Genomic DNA, 19,127 nt, shown 5'->3' with positions numbered 1-19,127 from the left:
ACCCAAAATAGACAGGTTAATTTAACAGTAGAACTTTATTATGACGTAATATATCTGTGGCATAAGTGCTGTAGAAACATTAATGCCACCCAATGCAACAGTAATGCCACCCAATGCAACAGTAATGCCACCCAATGCAACAGTAATGCCACCAAATGCAACATTAATGCCACCCAAAGCAACATTAATGCCACCCAATGCAACATTAATGCAACCCAATGCAACATTAATAGTGCTACACACTTATACATTAAAAGTGGAACATTTAATCCGTTGCCAAACTGCAACCTGCAACGTTAAAAAGCCGGCGTGTAAATGTTGTTTTATTCTTACATAAGTGGTTCATTAATATTGCATTTTTGTGGATGAGAGATGTAAAATTGTAGGATGAATTACCATCACTTATGCCACAAATACTCGTCACTTATGCAACAGTTTATCTACAGTTGTGCTTCGTCCCCACAAAATACGGCCGTTGCATTACTGTTGTATTAGTGATGTATAATTGTTGCGTGAGTAATGTACAATGTTGGATAAATTTTAAATTGGTAATGCATCACTAATGCTACAAATATTCATCATTCATACAACAACTATACAACAGTAATGCTTTAGTAGTATTATGTGGGTTGTTGCATGGATGTAGACAAACTGTTCCATAAATGTCGCATATTTGTTGCATTTTGGATGCTTCAACCATACTTAATGTGTCCAACAATGTACATCACTGATGTAACAATAATGCATGCCGTGTGCAACAATCTTACATCACTCATCCACAAAAATGCAACACTTTCGCAACTTAAGTCTACATTAATGTAACGTTAATAGAACACTAATGCAACATTAGTACAACATTTATCCATTAAATATGCTCCATATTTATCATTCTGCGTTTTGGTATTCTGAAATATTTAATTTTTACCAAATGATTGCTTTCGAAGTAGTCTGTCTAGTTATATATTAATCAAAATTTTAAGGTTTTCTTCGGCAGTTTTACTCAAATTTTTCGTTTTTAATTAGTAGTTTTGTAAGATTTTGAATTTTGCTCAATAAAAAATTGATATGGCGCCTACACTTCAGAGCACCGACATTTCTACAAATACTGTAACAGAGGTCCAAGCGGATGGATCTATATTAAAAACCATTACGATAACAACAACCACAAAATTTACAGGTTAACTTATCGAATTAATTAGATTCAAAAGTTTTCAACCACGACATGATTGTAAGGCATAAAAGTTCTTCCCTAACAGACGGTACAACTCGACAGAGGATCAAAACACAAAAGGAGATAACTCCAGCTGTTCATACAAGCCATACCGGAGTGAAAGCGATTAAAGCAAATCCATATGAGTTCGGCTATGACGTCTCAAAATCCACTGCTCCCAAAGCGGTTGTTACAACTTCAAACGAATTTATACAACAATGTTTGGATGAACACAATAAGTTTCGTGCAATGCATCATGCGCCTCCATTGAAACTGAACAATAAGTTAAGTAAAATCGCACAGGCCTGGGCAAACCAGCTCGCTAAAGATGAGAAAATGTATCACAGCGAAACTGATTTTGGCGAAAATCTTTTTTGGTCTACAGTAGACAAACCTGGATACTATGCGGTTAAATCATGGTATGATGAGATCAAATATTGGGATTGGAATAAAATGGCGGGAAACGGAGAGGGTCAAATTGGTCATTTTACGCAATTGATTTGGAAGAGGTCGAAAGAAATTGGTGTTGCAGCAGCTTATTCGAAAGATGGGCACTTGTTCGTTGTGGTGGAGTATAATCCACCAGGAAATTATGTAGGTTGTTACCAGGAGAACGTTCTTCCGAAATAAATAGATAATAACGACTTCAGGAGCTAAAAGGAATAATTTCGTGTTTTCAATAATTTTTATGTCAGGCCATTAAGTTCCGTGTTTCTTCTTTGATTTTATCACTTAAAAATGGTGCCAACCATTGTCCGCATTGAGCTTAGTGAATTAGAAATGCATTCGAGATACAACGTTTTGAGCTGTAAAATTTATAGTACCCTCTTGTGGACGACTATTACATCTGTTATCGACAGCGACGACAAAAATTTATGATGTTTGTTAAAGTTAATAATGAAGTAATAGATTTTACAACACTATTTATGTTGAAAGTACTTAAAAATATATTCATGGGATAAAATAATTTGTAGTTTTGTGTGGAATTGAAGAAATAAAAAGAGATACGCGTCTATTTAAAATATCTCCGAGTAAGTACGTAATCTTACTAGTAAAAAGTAGGAAAACGAATTTTCGGATGTTCCCTATTCCCTAATTTATATGAATGGAAAATTGTAAAAATGTCAAAACTGTGCTTGATTCTCGAAGTAGCCTGTCGATTTTTTTTTTATTAAATTTATTTTTTTAGTCAAATTTTCCGTAAAATTTTTCAAGATTTTGAATTGATTTTCTGAAATAAATATATTGGTGGTATGGCACCAACACTTCAGAGTAACGACGTGTTCACAAAAACCGATACCAAGGCCAATGCGGATGGATCTATATTAACAATCACTACAACAACAAATATCAAAAAATATTCAGGTTACTCACCTTATCGAATTAATTTGATTGGAAACGTTTCAACTACGACATGATTATTAATTATGAAAGTCTTTCCAACAGACGGTTCTACTGTCACGAAGGTCAAAAAACAAACCGAAACAACACCAGCTGGTTATTCAAGTAACACCGGACAGAGAGCAATTAAGGGAAATCCATATGAGTTCGGTTATAACGCTTCACAATCCATGGCTGCTAAAGTGGCCATTACGACGAGCAAAGAATTCAAGAAACACTGTTTGGATGAACATAATAGGCTCCGAGCAATGCATCATGCGCCTCCATTGAAACTAAGCCTTGAATTAAGTAAAATTGCACAGGGTTGGGCCAACAAGCTAGCAAAAGATGAGAAAATATATTACAGCACATATGAATTCGGTGAAAATATATATTCGTGTACAGAAGACAGACCCAGCGCTAGTACCGATGCTGTTAAAGCATGGTATGATGAGATTAAATACTGGGATTGGAAGAAAATGTCAGGAAACGGAAAGGGTGAAACTGGGCATTTTACACAATTGATTTGGAAAAGGTCAAAAGAAATTGGTGTTGCAGCAGCTTATTCTAAAGATGGCCGTTTATTTGTTGTGGTAGAGTATAATCCACCTGGAAATTTCACAGGTCGTTACTGGGAGAATGTTCTTCCGAAATAAATAAACAAAGTTGCTCAATAAAGTGACTCCAAAAGCCACAAAAGCAGAAATGGAATACATTTGGTTAAATTACATTCAGAAATTAATTACGTAAAGTTTTTAATAAAATTTATGTGTGGCCATTAGTTTCGTATTTTTTCTTTGACTTTATCACTTAAAAATGGTGCCACAATCTTCGTGTTTTAGTGGAAAAATGTTTTTCTTCTATCTGCACATTTTATATTCATTTTTTTGTGTTGTATATGGCAAAATAGAGTCACACTTAAAATGTATGAAATACACGAATATGATATTTTGTAGATGATATTCCTTTCTATATACAAGAAAAGTTACTTTTCGAAAGACTGCTGTGTAAGAAAGCTATCACTAAAAGCTTTAAGAAAAAAGAAAAGAAAATGCAGTCTGTGTTGTTAATGATATTGTTTTCGAAAGCACACTGTCAACCACTTTTTATCAGCACTCTTTTCAAGATACGAATAAAGTCATCTTGACTTTAACAAGCGTAGTTCAAACAGTTTTTGAAGCTATATTATTAACATTTTATTAATTGATATTGAACGCAGCCGATGTGACGAAGAAAAAAACTGACTATCTATGATTGATCTATGATATCACTATGATTTTTCACAAGAAAATTTTGTTACAAGCTCGTAACCGGTGCTAGTGCTAAGAAAACAACATTTCAAAATTTAGTGCAGTTGCATTCCCTCTTACAAATATAAAGCATCGCATCGAATAAGACTAATCATAACTACGAAATTGAGTTCCTTTTACGAAGTTTTTAAAGACATTAACAATAGACCGCGAGCCTGTTTTAATAAAAGTTTGGTTTTGCTATAAACCAGTGAACCAGTGAAACCAGTAAACCAGATTTAGCTTATAAACCAGTGAAAATTGTTTCTATATTTTTTATAAAAATTAATTAAAAAATTCATTGCCATGACGAACTCATGATGAAAGATATTTTTTCACTTACTGAAACTAAAAAGAAATTGAAAGTAATATTATTTTGTATCTTAGTGTTGTTGATCACAATGGAAACAAACTCTCAACAAACAAAACATCCCATTTTTTAAATTTCTTTTACGTTGGTAACTCACGAGATTCGTACTGTTTTTTCAAGGGCTAAGATTTTCAAAAATTGAAACAGATTCTCTTTTTCACACTATCGTAATAATCAAATTTCCCATTTTTAATAATCTTCCCAACTTCACGAATTCACAAGAAAAGTTTCAGTAATCGCTTTCGAAAAAGGTTAAAAAAATCTGCAAAATTGAAAATAAAATCTTTATAAAGATTAACCATTTCGAGCGTGTCATGTAGCTAGGTTAACATTATAATGTCTCTATATATATTCATTAAAATATCCTTGACAAAGATTATCTATTAAAGAGTTTATTACCTAGAGTGCAAAAATACGTACACAGTTAAGAGTTGATGAAGTCCTTCGTCGTCTTCTCATTTTTCACGTTTCTGCGGAGCTCTAGAATAGAAAAAAAAACTAAACTAAATTACAAACTGCAAAACATAAATTCAGCACTTTAATTTCAACATTTTTTTTTAAATAATAGAATTGCATGCACATACACATTTATAAATATATACAAGTAAAAGATAGTTCCACAAACTTTCCGAGGTAACATATGGTTTGTTAACAACTTCTGCATTTTTAGTTGGGGAGGAAAATTAAACCACAAAAAAAAGTTGTGTTAACCAAACTTTGTTTTTCAGTTTTGTTTTAGAGGAAGTTGACTGATCACCAGACGCCGTAATAAAATTTAATCTGAACGTATTATCGTTATAACTTTTTTCAAGAACGATAGAAAAATTGCTATGTGAAAATACACTTTGCTGACGATTTGTAATATGTTTCCCCGACATTGATATCTTCACCTTAATCAAATTGAATAAATATCCTGGTTTAAAGCGAAACTTTGAAAGTTCCTTCTAACACAGTGTCGGAAAACTGTCTACCTTTAAAATTTGTTCACAAATTCTTCACAAAAACAGGTCATTTTCAATGTCCCAGAATTTGCATGTCATAATAGTTACATTTGAATAGAGATTAGAATTGCGACACCATTTGCGCAATCTATGTACACATTTACATATAATTCGTATTATGGGCGAGGTGTAATGACGATATAACTCATATAAAAGGGTTAAATAACTCGAATATCTATGTATAGTTTCCACAGACGTTATACCAGACCTTACAACCTAGTAAAATGATCCCTGGAAATATGTATAACTTATACTCTCTACCCCACAATGGCAAAACAAGCGAAAAGCACCATAACTTCCCTTACAACTCTATGTGTCAGAACATTTCTCGGATGGTGTTATGCATTATGTACATTCAAACATTAAATATATCTTTGTGGATCTACTTTGAAAAGAGAAATTATCTTAAATGCGTAAACCTCTTAATCTGAGGCTCCCTCCCCAAAAAATAATCTATTACATTCAGTAAATATCATTAATGACTTGGCAGAAAAAGTGTACTAGATTTAGGAGGTATTAACCATTATCGTGTACGCATACGGTTGTAAATATTTATATGTGTAGCGATATATAGCCGCAACGTGATAGACGAGATTGACGTTGGATTTAAAATTGTATTTATGAAATTTTACGGTGCATTTATTCGTACATTATTTTGAAAATTAGTAAATCGACAATAAATAATCATCCTTCTCTCTATTATGTTGTATTTGGTTTTTCATAATCATCATTTATTTTGCCAAATAGTACAGTCTTATATTGATGGAAAGAAATGAAAGGTGGTTCATTCGGTTGCAGTATCTTGGCGTGTTACAAACACTATAGGCTATCAATATAACCCATCGATAATTATGATAACCATTGATAATTATAATTATTTGACATAATTATCATCTTTCTCTCTCTCTCTCTCTCTCTGGTATAACAGATTAAAGTTGCTAGATGGAAGTATAATACTGAACATATAAATAGTCCGGAGTCGATGGTCAACACTGTAGAACCATTTTTTAATTTCTAAGCTCTCTTTAAGTGCCTTATTTTATTAACAGATTTACCGACTGTTTTGCGATAAGCTTGTCGTTTCTACATGTTTTTCATTTCGTCGTTTTACATTGGTTATTTTAATGAAGTAATTTGTTTTTGGAAGAATCTTCAGAATTTTTCATTTAGCTCAGTTTCATAGTTTCATTTACTATTTCATTCCATTGTTTTGAATCACAAAAACAATTTGTGAGTCCTGATCTTTGTGATTGTATTTCTCGCAAATGTAAATTTCTAGAAATGACAACAAAATTTGAATGATCTTTCGAAGAAAAGTCCTTTAAAATAAGGAAATTCGGTTTGGAACAGAGCCGCATCTGAAATCGATGCTTCTATTACATTTCGTCATAAAATTACTAATGTCAGTGCTCTATCTTAACTTCACTGTTATTACATTTCATGAATATTTTCACTAGAGTGAAGTTATTGAGGCGTTGGAATTGCTGGAATGGGGGACTGAAGTTTCAATAATTTCGATAGACAACATTATTCTAAGCAAAAAATTATTCTACACTTTCGTAAAATTATAAACATTTATATTTTTAATTAATTGTTTTCTGATTTTCAAAGATCCGTCAAACATAAAAAAGACTATACGTCTCTATATGCCTCTCTTTTCTTCTCATGTCATTTTTTCTTAATTCTCTCACGAAAAAGGTATGCTTTTGGGTTGAATTTGGGTCGTAGTCGTAATTGAAATATAAATTAAAAGTAAAAAACTTGAAATTTCGGCAATAGTGTAGAACAATTTTTTGTTTACAATAACATTCTTAATCTAAATACAAAAAATGTCAAAAGTTCAATGTCCCATTAACGAAAAGGTATAATTTAAGCATGAGTTGGGAAAATGTATGGATAAAATGGTGAATTAATATAATATTAAATAACAACGAAACTTCTCAAAATTAATATCACATTTGTTGTCGCATCATTCGGAAGCTTTTTTAAATTTAATTCAGAAAATCATTCGGATAACCAACATTTTTGATATAGTTATTGTGTTCGGAGGATAATTATGTTCGGAGTTTTAATGCTTTCTCCGACAATAAAAATATTTAAAAAAAAAAATTAAAAAAGGAATCCTCGAGTATAAAAACCATAAAAAAAACTTAAATTTGTTAGACTGCGATGCGTTCAAGACAGGGCCTACTTTTTGGAAACTAATTTCTTGAATTTCTCGAATTTTCTCGAATTTCTTAAAATTTCTCGAATTCGAGAAATTCGAGACACTTCAAGAAACTCGAGAAATTCGTTTCTTGAAATTTCTTGAATTTCTCGAAGTTTCTCGAATTTCTTGAATTTTGTGGAATTTCTTGAAATATCTCTAATTCGAGAAAATCAAGAAACTTTGAGAAATTCAAGAAATATTTCTCGAAGTTTCTTGAATTTCTCGAAGTTTCTTGAATTTCTCAAAGTTTCTTAATTTTCTCGATTTTCTCTAAAAGTTTCTAAAAAGTAGGCCCTGGTTCAAGATGAGCAATTCAAGAGGCTTAAGCAGATCTTGTTTTACGATTCGGTTCGGTTTCAGTCCGACTCGACTATGCTTCTGTTCCAGAAAATACGACTTTCCAGGGAATGTAATGGCACAATGATAAATCTATTTATTGGACGTCGTATTCAACACTACTGTACAAAATTACAATATACTGCACACTATCCGCAGATATAGAGAACAAATATCCATTATTTGGGTTGAAATTGAAATATGGAATTTTGAATAATTCACACATATCAAATTCACACCACACAGTACACAATGTGTGGGATGGAATTGATAATTTTGATTGAGTTATAATGATAAATGAAAATGAATCGAAGGCGAAACAAAACTGTAAACAGTAAATGTGTAGAATATGAAAATGTTCTGGTCTTTTATCAGTAAAATGGATACATTGAGACTAGGAACGTTTTAAGATAAATATGAAAAGCTTTCAAACAAATATTGCTAGTTAAGGAATGAAATGAGCAGAAATTTTAAGTGTTGTGTATGACTGGCCAGCATTTGAGTCTCATTGTAGATTGTAAGTTCTGTTTAAAAAATATTTTATTTCCACTTGAACAACACGAGTGCAGTTAAAGGACTGCTATAGAGCGGCTTTTAGAAGCATATTACAAAAACCAACAACCCACTGATTGGACGTGGAAAAAGCGATAAAACAACAAGATTGCACGAATAAAATAAATGTTTGTTGTTAAATAGTCAAATTATCATCTAAAATTAGAATTGGCTTCACTCCGGAATATTTCTAGTGCCAGAAAAACGAAAAGCTTTCAACCCAGCCAGCGAATGAGTGTGTGTATACATATATTGCATAACATGGGGTTAAATTAGACCCCCAAAAGTATCTTATATTAACAGATGCTAAATTAGCAAAACGCTTTATTTCGTGCAAACATCAACAGCAACAACAACAATTACAATCCGTGCACAAACACCTATTTGGAATCCAGCCATATTAGAGATTTCGGGTGGTTTTATCTGGCGTCCCGCAATTATTTCAAGTTTTCTTGTATTTTGTGTACTATGTGTGGGGACATGAATTGTGTTGTATGCATATTTGGATGGTAATTATTGGATCCCGGTTTGCTTTTATTTTACTGAGCCGAAAGATTATTTGATTAGATCGAATCTCCTTGATAATGTTCCAATTATAGTGAGAAATTATGTGGCATTAGGAGAAAATGAATACGTTCACAGAATGACATTATAATTAGTCACTGCTGTAAACCCTTCTTTCGATCTACAAATTGCTGCTTTATGTCTAAAATAGAAATTGGAAATTAGAGAAGTTAGTAACATCACCATGAGAAATAGTATTTTTCGTTACGAGTGATGAAAAGTGGAATTCAGCTTGCCCTAACGAGGCGTCTTCGGAAAAATTCTGCTTTCATCGCGAGTTACGAACTACGTTTTTTTTGCAGTAATGATCATAATGAGAGGGAACACACAAACAATAACAAAGAAATCACTTTACAACAATTTCACTTTTACTTGGTACACTCGATTGCGGCCGAAAATATATATGAAATTCCATTGTTGGCTTTGTTTACCGGCCGACAAAGTTACGTTGTTTATCTAGTGTCGAAATATCGCGACTTCGTCGCTCATTTCCGACAAACTATAAACAAAACGTTGTTCCTAGCTTTTTTTAGCGAACTCGATTCCAGAAGTCGCCTCCGGCTCGTGATGGAAGCCTCTCGTTCACTAAGAAAAATAGGAAAAACACAATTTAAGGACGCACATATGTCGAGCAGTACTTTGATCGAACTTTTCCATCGTATGTGCAGTTACGAAAAACGTCGAATTATGATCATAAGGCACAAAAAGTTATTTTGATGAGTGAAAGCGAGGTTTTATATCTTCTAGCCAAATGCAAGAGTTGCTATCATACTTGTCAAAAATAATAAAAGTTAACATACTGGAACGGAAATTGGTATTTTCAAAAAAAATACGGTTCCGTCCTTTTGAAGGTAATAGTAGATTCCTTTTTTGTTTGGAACATTTTGTTTTACTCAAAAACGTGAGGTAAAGTTAACTTCTTCTTGTGTGTTTACCGACCTCGGCTATGCCTCGATCGGTAGATGATTCGATGCCATTTTCTTTCACAAAAGAAGTGCCATTTCCAGAGTTGGTTCCATTGGTAAGTAATGTACTATTCCTTTTTAAGGATTATCCGTAGCTGTTTTTACTATTTGGCATACGAAACCGTCGAGTTTTTCACTTTATTTTGCTTACTCTCATATTGGCTTCTGTTTATTACGGTTTGGCAAGCTTACTTTCAGAAAAAGGAAAACTTTTTAAGTAATTCTCTGTCGTAAGATCAACATGGCTATCAGTTTTAAGAAAATTACAAAGTAAATTGACTACTTTCCAAGCATCTGGTTATTAGGGTGTGTCGATTTCAATTTTTGTTTTTAGTGATTCCGGATTCCGCCCTACCGCGATGCACCCTCGCACTAGCAATAATAATCAGCGAAAAGTTTTTTTTTATAAGTCAATATAAGCTTGCACCGTCACTTTTTCAAAAATTTTCGAGCTACATGAGATAGCTGGATTATGGGTCGAAACCAAAAAAAAACTACAGATGCTTTTGCAGAGTTTTCACTCTGTACGGCATCTAGAGGGTCTACTAGAACATACAAAAATTAAAAAAAGTTAAAAAAATGTTTTACCGTCATTTTGGTATAGCACCAAGTTTCACCGAGGTGGAATTTTCAGGAATTTCTTAAGTGAAAAAATCATCTCTTCTGGGTAAATTTTATTCAAACTAATGTTGTGATAGCTCATTTTGTAGGTATTTCAATAGCGCATCCAGCAAACGTACATTTTCGATAGGTAAATTGAAATATTTTTATGTTTCGCTGTTGGAAGGCCCAAAAATGGGGTATTTTCTCGAGTGTTTTCAAAAATATAACAAATTGGCTTCTCTTAACAAACTAAGTTTTACTATTTTCAGCTTTTAAATATGTTATTCATGAATAATATTTGAATTTCTGTCAACATTTTTCATTTACTCGCTGTATTTAAAATGTTAATTGTCTCCATACTCGAAAAATTACCCCATTTTTGGGCCTTCCAACAGGCGAAACATAAAAATATTTCAATTTACCTATCGAAAATGTACGTTTGATGGATGCGCTATTGAAATACCTACAAAATGAGCTATCACAACATTAGTTTGAATAAAATTTACCCAGAAGAGATGATTTTTTCACTTAAAAAATTCCTGAAAATTCCACCTCGGTGAAACTTGGTGCTATACCAAAATGACGGTAAAACATTTTTTTAACTTTTTTTAATTTTTGTATGTTCTAGTAGACCCTCTAGATGCCGTACAGAGTGAAAACTCTGCAAAAGCATCTGTAGTTTTTTTTTGGTTTCGACCCATAATCCAGCTATCTCATGTAGCTCGAAAATTTTTGAAAAAGTGACGGTGCAAGCTTATATTGACTTATAAAAAAAAACTTTTCGCTGATTATTATTGCTAGTGCGAGGGTGCATCGCGGTAGGGCGGAATCCGGAATCACTAAAAACAAAAATTGAAATCGACACACCCTACTGGTTATGATGCATCTTCCCTGTTTAACAGTTTGTTGCAAAAAAAAATTATTCGAAGCAAAGTTGTATTGGATCAACGACAAGGACAACGACGACCTAATAGCTTATCGTGATATTAATGTCTTATAAGGGTCGATGTCTAATTTATAATTAACATCTCTTTCAATGCAGGAAAACCAATCTTCAAATATTGTAATTAGTTGAACTTTGCAAACAGTCGAAGCGGGCGACATTTGAATAGTTTCAGTAATGTTGTTGTAAGGAAAGCCATATTAGTTTTTGCCACAGCCCTATGTATATAGCTCTTTCTCTCTTTTAGTCATCTTCCTATGGCATCTACACACCACACACACCGTTACTGGCACATGAGATTTTGTTATATTACGAAACCAACTTTTAGCTAACATTACAATATCTTGAGGCTTATACGATTCTTCTACCATCTCTATAATAATATAAGTAAGCATATTTTCCTCAATATTTGGGTTTCAACTTTCTAAGTCACCATAGGGTGCCACATTGTTGAATGTATACACACTCATATCCACCTCGTCGTCGTCTGTAATTTAATCGAAAAGTTTGTTGTTGATGGTAATATATGTTATGTATATTATGAACCATCATAAATGGATCTCAAACTCCTTATTATCGACTCATTTTTTTCCGTCAAGTAAAAATGCCTGAAAAAATATTTAATATTAGTTGCAAAAGTTCGAAGTTGTTATGAAAAAAAGTAATCACAAGAATAGAAGAACAGACGTTCTTACAGCGGAGCTTGTTGGAGCGCCCCAATGAATTTAAAAGATTTTTCAATATATGAAAACACAAATATTTGTATTCATCGCACCATTCTAATTGATTTTGCCGTTGTTCTTTCGACTATGTTAAATTAGACTGGGTAATATGTGCCTTAATCCACCCATCTAAGCTACATTAATATGTCACATTACATGCACGTCGTTTGTGTAGAACAAACGTTATATGCATCATAGTCACAGAGAATAAATAATTGCGAAAACTGACTAATTTCAATTTAGATGCGGTATATAATTACTAATCGAATGAATCCTCTCTGTCTTCTGCGATAAGATCTCCATATTCGTGTAGGTATATGGGGTATATAAACATTCAATGGCGTTTCTATAGATATATATACCATTTTGTCAAACTATACTATCTTAGAAGCACGATCGATTTGTACTTACTGTATCCGCATACAATGGGTTCGAATGGATTCGGATATCTTATGGTGATTGGATTGTTGCTATAAATCAATGACACAATATTGAACTAATTTGGTTAAGCACTATGCTTTTTGTTGGAATATGTTCCTTGATTATTATACCAATGAACTTACGTACTAGTGCAGAATCTACGGGTAAAAACTAAAAATGGATTTTGTGAAAAAATATTTCCAAGGAAAATTTTTCGGGAAATCGAGTGAAGTAAGTAGCAGACGCTTCTTGGATAAAAACGGTTATTTTCCGCTCACATAGGGGATAAGTAGGAAATCACAACTTGGCCGAATTACGAAATTGATAATGGATGTAATTCCGAAATATTGGCAATAAAAATGCAATTTCAAAACGACAATTTTGCTTCTCTTAAGTGTTCCCAAGCAACATATTAAGTACACCCCCCCCCCCGTTAGTTGTTAGAAAGATGAAAAGAGTTCATCTCAATGTATTTCAAAATTTTCTTTTAATGACTTTAGACCCAAATTTTCAGTGTTCAAGTAGTCATTTTGTAACATTTTCGGCTATTTACACATGGCATCGCAACTTTTTGTAGAAGGAAGCCAATTGGTAGGAGAACATTACCCGGGCAAGTGAAAGATTCTGGGTTTGTGTCTCAGTGGTGAAAGAGGATGTGAAGTAGTTTAGAATCAACGAAATGCACCAGCATTTGCGGTGCACGCACAATGACATGAAAAGTATCTTAGTTGTATGAACATGTTTTTATTAAGTGTAAGTCGAATGTTGGTACCACTGTCCGATTGTGGTATCTGAGATCCAGATACGTAAATGCTGGTGCGTTGCCGGAATCGTTTTAATAATATTGGATATACAGGTAAAGTCAACCAAATCTGTGTTCCAGTTAGCTTCAACTTTTTTATAAGCAACTGATGGTATGGTCCACTCATACCACTATTCGAGCGTGTCACCATTAAACTCGTATATAAGCACGTTTCAGTCGTGTATTTGTATGAGTGTATGAGTCTATCAGATGACAAAACAGCTGGTGTCTTGATAGTGTCATTTCTCTTTTTGGAATGAGGAAACGAGGCTTGATATTTGATGTCGCTGTACCTTTTGTGCTCGAAAATTATCAGACGAATAAAAAAAAAATTAATATGCGGGAATTTTTGTATAATTGTTTCAAGTGACAAGTTGAAGACATTCAACTTGAAGTATACAGGAGACGGAAGGAGTGTACTCCTCAATTACTCAAAAAAAAAAGTTTCCAAAGACATTTAAACAACTGAAGGTAATGCAAATCTGCAAAAAAAAACACGGATCATTCAGGTGAATATATTTTTTAATGTTGCACACAAATCATATTCGCATGTCGACATTCAATATACTAAACTAACGCAGTTTCAACATAACAAATCTTATATTCACCCGAAACTTGGGCTCCGTATTTTTTGTGATACGCTGAGGGTACGCACTACCTTCAGTGTTTATATACTTCAGTTTCCATTTGGTATCTAACTATTTTTTTAACTCGTACGTTCCTATTTGTACAAGATGAAGAAATTTAAATTAGTTTATTTACAGAATGAGAAATTCTATGTAGAGTTCTCTCATATGTAACTAAAAAAAGTTTAAACTTTTCATTCAATTGTTTTGAGAAACTTAATTTGCGTAACGAATCGAATTCCGTTGACTATGCATAGTATTATTACTACGAAAAGTAAAGTCTTACTACTATATTCGCGTTTACAATTCAGTCGCTAAACTTCCTTTCGTCTGAAAGCAACTGAATAAAACACTTTGGATACATTATTATTTTCCTCTCGGAGTACTACAACAGTTTCAAACATTACAAACTTGCTTTTTAATCTGAAATAAAAGTCGTATAAAACTCAAGATTTATGATGATTAACAAAAAAAATTGCAGCTTGATTGTGTTATTAGTTTTGGTAGGTTGAATTTCAATTTATTGCAATTTTCAATTAAAGTTTTATGCACAAGATATTTAAAATAATAAAGCACTTAATGAATAAAATCAAAATTAAAATGTCTTAGGTAGCTTTTGCAAGGAGTTCAGAATCTATTTTTTCACGTAAGTCTGCTGGTCGTATATATATAACAAATCATTTATGTCGATCAGTTGCAGAAATTTATAAATAAATTTAATATTTTCGTTCAAATTCATTATTGCTTCCATTGGTTTCACTTAAGGATTGACTAAAAGATCAACTGACGATGGAGCGTGTGAACACACAACTACAGAATTTTGTTTTAAAATTGTAAGTAAGAAGTGTTAGATGTGTTAGATGTGTTAGATGTCTCATTTAAAGAATTTGCGTATCATCCGAAAAAGAATTCTGATCTCTGACCCTTTTTTGGATCTATTTGATGACTCAATCCATTCAATTATTCAAACCTTTCCCAATTTTTAGATAAATGACGATAAAGGATTATTACAACGATTTCATCCAGACGTTTCACATCAGATACGAAATCATTACAAAAATGCCACAGCGAATTGCAAAGTTCTGTTATGTGCGATGACCATGTATGCTGTAATCGTTGAAGGCGAGAAATACTTTCCCAATTTACCTTTCATCAACGACGAAGCATTCATAAATGTAATCAAAGACAGTAGTTTAGCTGATTGCATCGATAATAAGAATAATTACAACACCGACGACAGTCATACGAGACATACTGAAGAAATATATACAGCAACCACTGCAACCATCGATGATAAATCATATACCACTGATAGCTCCAGTAACATAGACTTCAATCAATTCGCAACTGCTACTACACAACAGGATACTCAATCGATTAAATCAAATGAAATTGATGGTTCATTGAATGAATCCAAACACGAACCGAGAAAGGGAATCATTGATATTCTTTACACAAATGAGAATTACACGAATGCAGCGAAATATGTGAACGAGCTGACTGATACGGAAGGAGTTGAAAATAATCCAGCGATAGAAAATGTTGCTGTTGGTAAGATGTTTTTTTTTTTGAGGAAATGTGATATCAGATATCGATAACAAAAAATAATTAATTTGAACAGTTAACCTGGATGAATTAGGAACAGATGCAACGGATTCGACACCACCGCATTATACCTCCGCCTCCGGTGAGTGAAATATACCAACAGTTCTCTTCGCTAAGTATAAAATATAGAAAATTCGGAAAACATTTTCTATTTCGAAAAAGAGCAATGTGTAGTCCGATACGAATGCAGATGTTATGTCTGCACTGACTGTCGTAATTTTCAAAGTGAAAAATTTCACGAAGGAAGGGTTTCTTTGCATATAAAACAACAGTCACAAAAAATTCACCTGGGCATTCGATGTAATCCATTTACATCACTAATCAGTTACTCTCCTTTTTTTGTCTTTAAAATTGATTAACACTAAGGAGCTGCTACAGCATTGCACAGAATAAATTACTTGACCGCAATATTATATTACGCAGCAATAGCTATATCAAAGCCTCGTTCCATTGATTTTACTTTTCTAAAAGCTTTTGAATTTTCCAGTTAATGTTGTTTTTTCCTTATATATTTCTATATCGACACTTTCAAGTTTATGCATTTATCTCCTACATACAAAACCATCCATTAAATTAGCAATACCAATTTGTACATCGCAATACTTTATTTTACAAATTGATTGATGAAACCCGATCTGAAATCCAATTTTGTTAATCTTAAAACGGAAAACATATTACCGACAAATGTAAAACCGGATAAAGCTTGCATGGTTTGTAACTATGTGAGCAAAATACTTTTCCAAGAAAAAAAAAGTTCTACCACTTCAACTGAACTGAAAAAAATTCATTTGAACAACTGAAAATAAAGTAATTTTGTCCGTACTCACACGAAAATAAAATCCTTACAAATCGAATGTGGGGACACCTCTGGTATGAATTGATTGTATTAACGATTGTGAATTCATAGAAAGAAGGATATTGAAGTTCGTATCTCATCACTTTTAACGATTCGTTTTCTGATTATTTTCACAGGCGAGAATGAACGGTTCGATCTAGATGTTGCGAACAGAATATTAGGTATCAGAGAAACTACACGCACAGCAAACGAAGACACTGTTTCGACATCACAATTTGTTTTTGATTCATCTCTCATCACTTCAACGTCTATTCCGATTGATTCAATTGATGCAGAACAGTCGGTAACAAGTACAGTATCTGACCTAAGCAATAATGACATTACAGTCGATGAAACTAAACGAATTCTGACTTTCGAATCGTCAACAATGCCAACAACGACAAACACATCCGCATTATCACATGTCGGAAATATAATTTTTCAGCTACTAGGTGAAGAGGGATACAACTCATTTTCATGTAATTTAACCACAGCCGACGAAGATTACACCAGCTATGTCGGAGACAACACTATGTATCGCAGAACCAATAAATTGCATCAATCAAATCCATCACTGGACAAAAATGCTTTTCAAGCATCTGATAGCGAGTCGCTTCCCAAAATTCCTGCAGATCTTCGTAATGACGACAAAATCAAGTTTTTACTCCTTGAGTTTCGTATTTTCGAATTGTGTAATTTTACTGGCGAGCACCACGACAATCAGATCGAGAATGTTTCGAAAAAATTAGCGTTATGCTCGAATGAAATTTCTAAACTTAAGATACATGTGCATGGTAAGACCAAAACCATTTTGGAGCAATATTCGAAAGATCTAATCGAAGCTGCAAAAAAATTCAACGGCATGCAAGAATCCAGGATGAAAATAATTAAAATTATTAACTTAACGGACTATTTGTCGTCGACAATTAAAGACACCGATATTCCAAAGGATATGAAAGGCAATTTTCACGACCTGAAAGAATTCCTGTTGGTGGAATTGAGAAACGAAGACTTATCCACATTTCATCCAGACTCGAATCAGAAAGACACTTTTATGATCCAATTGTTTGACTATTTGATACAATCGAAAATTGTGGACAACAAAAAGAAGAAATTGTTGGAAATGTTTCGAAAATTTATACGAATTGTTTCTTAACTCTGTAGTGATAAGATTATCAGTTAAAAAAACAAGTGTAACGGAACTAGAATGTTGGGAAACTGTAAAAGTTGGAAATTTTGTTAATTGTATTCTGTAGCACATTTGAATAAATTATTTCTGCCATTTAAATTTGCATCTATAATCCTAGCAAGATAGTAAAATGATCTTGATGCAACCCAATGAAACACTTGCAACAGGTTAGGCGGACCTGAAGCTCAGATTATCCGAATCTGAAGTTTAAAAAAATGCCCGCACTGAATTTACCTGATATCCTGAAAATCAGTAAAAATTCAGGTAAATCAGGTCAGATATCTGGGATTTTTTCAGATTCAAATATTGTCAGGTCAACCTGAAAATCAGGTTCAGATCAAGAGATATCTGTTCAGATTCGTACACTTAATGAAGCACGCGGAACCATATTCTAAACCATATCAAACCTTAAATGTGTTTAAGAATTAAAAGTAAATTTGAAAAATTAAGCTATAGCTCGTTGAACTCGTAACGTAATAGTGATAAGAACATGGCATATTTTTGGGTAACGTTCCCCCATATCTTCTTGTATTTTCCCACTTTACACTAGATTTTCCCATATTTTCCTTAACATGTTTACAGACGGCAAGCATATATTATTATCGGGTCTTTACTTCCATCGACCAAAGAAGTATTTTTAATCGGTTGATTTCAAATCTTGTACTTCAATTTTTTAACATGCATTGTACCACAGCACAGATGAGCCGTATGTGACAGGTTTATTTAGAAAAAATGTTTTGGGAAAAATTGGAAAATGTAGGCGATTCGGAAAAAATATAGAAAAATGATTTTCAAAAAATTGTCCTTGGATAAGGGATGTATCCGCCCAACATAAGTAATATCTAGTTTCACACCGTCTGCGTCTGAATACCGTCAAAAATAGTGTCTATTATGTGAAAAACATCATCGTCCATTATGGCTTTACCACTTGCTTCTAGCTTCCTATTTTATCCTAGCAAAAAGCCCTAAAACCTCGGGTGTTTCCCAGAATTACATACATTACACGGAGCATTACATATTGTTTTGATTTGATTCAAATTTTTATCAAAAAAAAAATTTATAAGAAAACTCAATAACTCCTGATATTTTATTTTCAACATTACCCACTTCTCATATATTCAGAAGTACCTATCCAAGAAGGTAGCGTACACTGCAACGGTGTAACATTTTCAAAAACGATATCACAATAAACTACAGAGTTTCGTTCTCGATATATATTGGATTGTTTGTAGTAACAACGCCGAGTTTTCTTTTTTTCATACTTTTTTTTATTCTTTTCACATAATATAAAGAAGTCTCGCTATAATGTTCCTACACATTTATATTTTTACACTTCTGCTGCTACAACAGCTTTTGAACTGTACATATATGTCTAGCGGTATAGGATCCAATATTCAAATTTAAATTTGAACCATTTTTATCAGAAATGACATGACAAAATATAATAATTTTGCATTTTTATTTGCCCTTCGATTTGCCAATATTTTATATTATATGTGTGCCATG

General features: G+C 33.1%; 3 protein-coding genes across 4 annotated transcripts; all 3 read left to right on the top strand.

Moving 5' to 3' along the window:
• The first annotated feature begins 1,028 nt into the window (after positions 1 to 1,028).
• LOC119083071 (Golgi-associated plant pathogenesis-related protein 1-like) lies at positions 1,029 to 1,867 on the top strand. The gene is made up of 2 exons (XM_037192694.1): positions 1,029 to 1,177; positions 1,257 to 1,867. The coding sequence occupies exons 1-2, from the start codon at positions 1,066 to 1,068 to the stop codon at positions 1,838 to 1,840; spliced, it is 696 nt and encodes a 231-aa protein (XP_037048589.1). The 5' UTR covers positions 1,029 to 1,065; the 3' UTR covers positions 1,841 to 1,867.
• Positions 1,868 to 2,406: 539 nt separating this feature from the next.
• On the top strand, positions 2,407 to 3,363 carry LOC119083061 (Golgi-associated plant pathogenesis-related protein 1-like). Its single transcript, XM_037192683.1, has 2 exons — positions 2,407 to 2,575; positions 2,657 to 3,363. The coding sequence occupies exons 1-2, from the start codon at positions 2,464 to 2,466 to the stop codon at positions 3,244 to 3,246; spliced, it is 702 nt and encodes a 233-aa protein (XP_037048578.1). The 5' UTR covers positions 2,407 to 2,463; the 3' UTR covers positions 3,247 to 3,363.
• A 10,921-nt stretch (positions 3,364 to 14,284) lies between these two features.
• On the top strand, positions 14,285 to 17,720 carry LOC119083059. Of its 2 annotated transcripts, none has more exons than XM_037192680.1 (6): positions 14,285 to 14,495; positions 14,602 to 14,638; positions 14,758 to 14,825; positions 14,979 to 15,543; positions 15,614 to 15,679; positions 16,570 to 17,720. In XM_037192680.1, exons 1-6 carry the CDS (start codon positions 14,448 to 14,450, stop codon positions 17,586 to 17,588), a joined length of 1,803 nt encoding a protein of 600 aa, XP_037048575.1. In that variant the 5' UTR covers positions 14,285 to 14,447; the 3' UTR covers positions 17,589 to 17,720. The 2 variants fall into 2 exon arrangements, with proteins under 2 accessions (XP_037048575.1, XP_037048576.1); XM_037192681.1 differs by having other exon boundaries at positions 14,302 to 14,495; positions 14,606 to 14,638.
• Positions 17,721 to 19,127: the final 1,407 nt, after the last annotated feature.

The sequence above is a fragment of the Bradysia coprophila genome, unplaced genomic scaffold (genome assembly GCF_014529535.1).
Source record: "Bradysia coprophila strain Holo2 unplaced genomic scaffold, BU_Bcop_v1 contig_54, whole genome shotgun sequence".
NCBI classification, from domain to species: Eukaryota; Metazoa; Arthropoda; class Insecta; order Diptera; family Sciaridae; genus Bradysia; species Bradysia coprophila.
This window is presented reverse-complemented; position numbering and strand designations above follow the sequence as displayed.

Bases quoted from the DNA above. Each gene is read 5' to 3' on its own strand.
- LOC119083071 (XM_037192694.1), top strand. From the start codon at position 1,066: ATGGCGCCTACACTTCAGAGCACCGACATTTCTACAAATACTGTAACA. The intron at 1,178-1,256 runs GTTAACTTATCG...CTTCCCTAACAG, and splicing joins AACAACCACAAAATTTACAG to ACGGTACAACTCGACAGAGG.
- LOC119083061 (XM_037192683.1), top strand. From the start codon at position 2,464: ATGGCACCAACACTTCAGAGTAACGACGTGTTCACAAAAACCGATACC. The intron at 2,576-2,656 runs GTTACTCACCTT...TCTTTCCAACAG, and splicing joins AAATATCAAAAAATATTCAG to ACGGTTCTACTGTCACGAAG.
- LOC119083059 (XM_037192680.1), top strand. From the start codon at position 14,448: ATGATGATTAACAAAAAAAATTGCAGCTTGATTGTGTTATTAGTTTTG. The intron at 15,544-15,613 runs GTAAGATGTTTT...TAATTTGAACAG, and splicing joins GATAGAAAATGTTGCTGTTG to TTAACCTGGATGAATTAGGA. The intron at 15,680-16,569 runs GTGAGTGAAATA...TTATTTTCACAG, and splicing joins GCATTATACCTCCGCCTCCG to GCGAGAATGAACGGTTCGAT.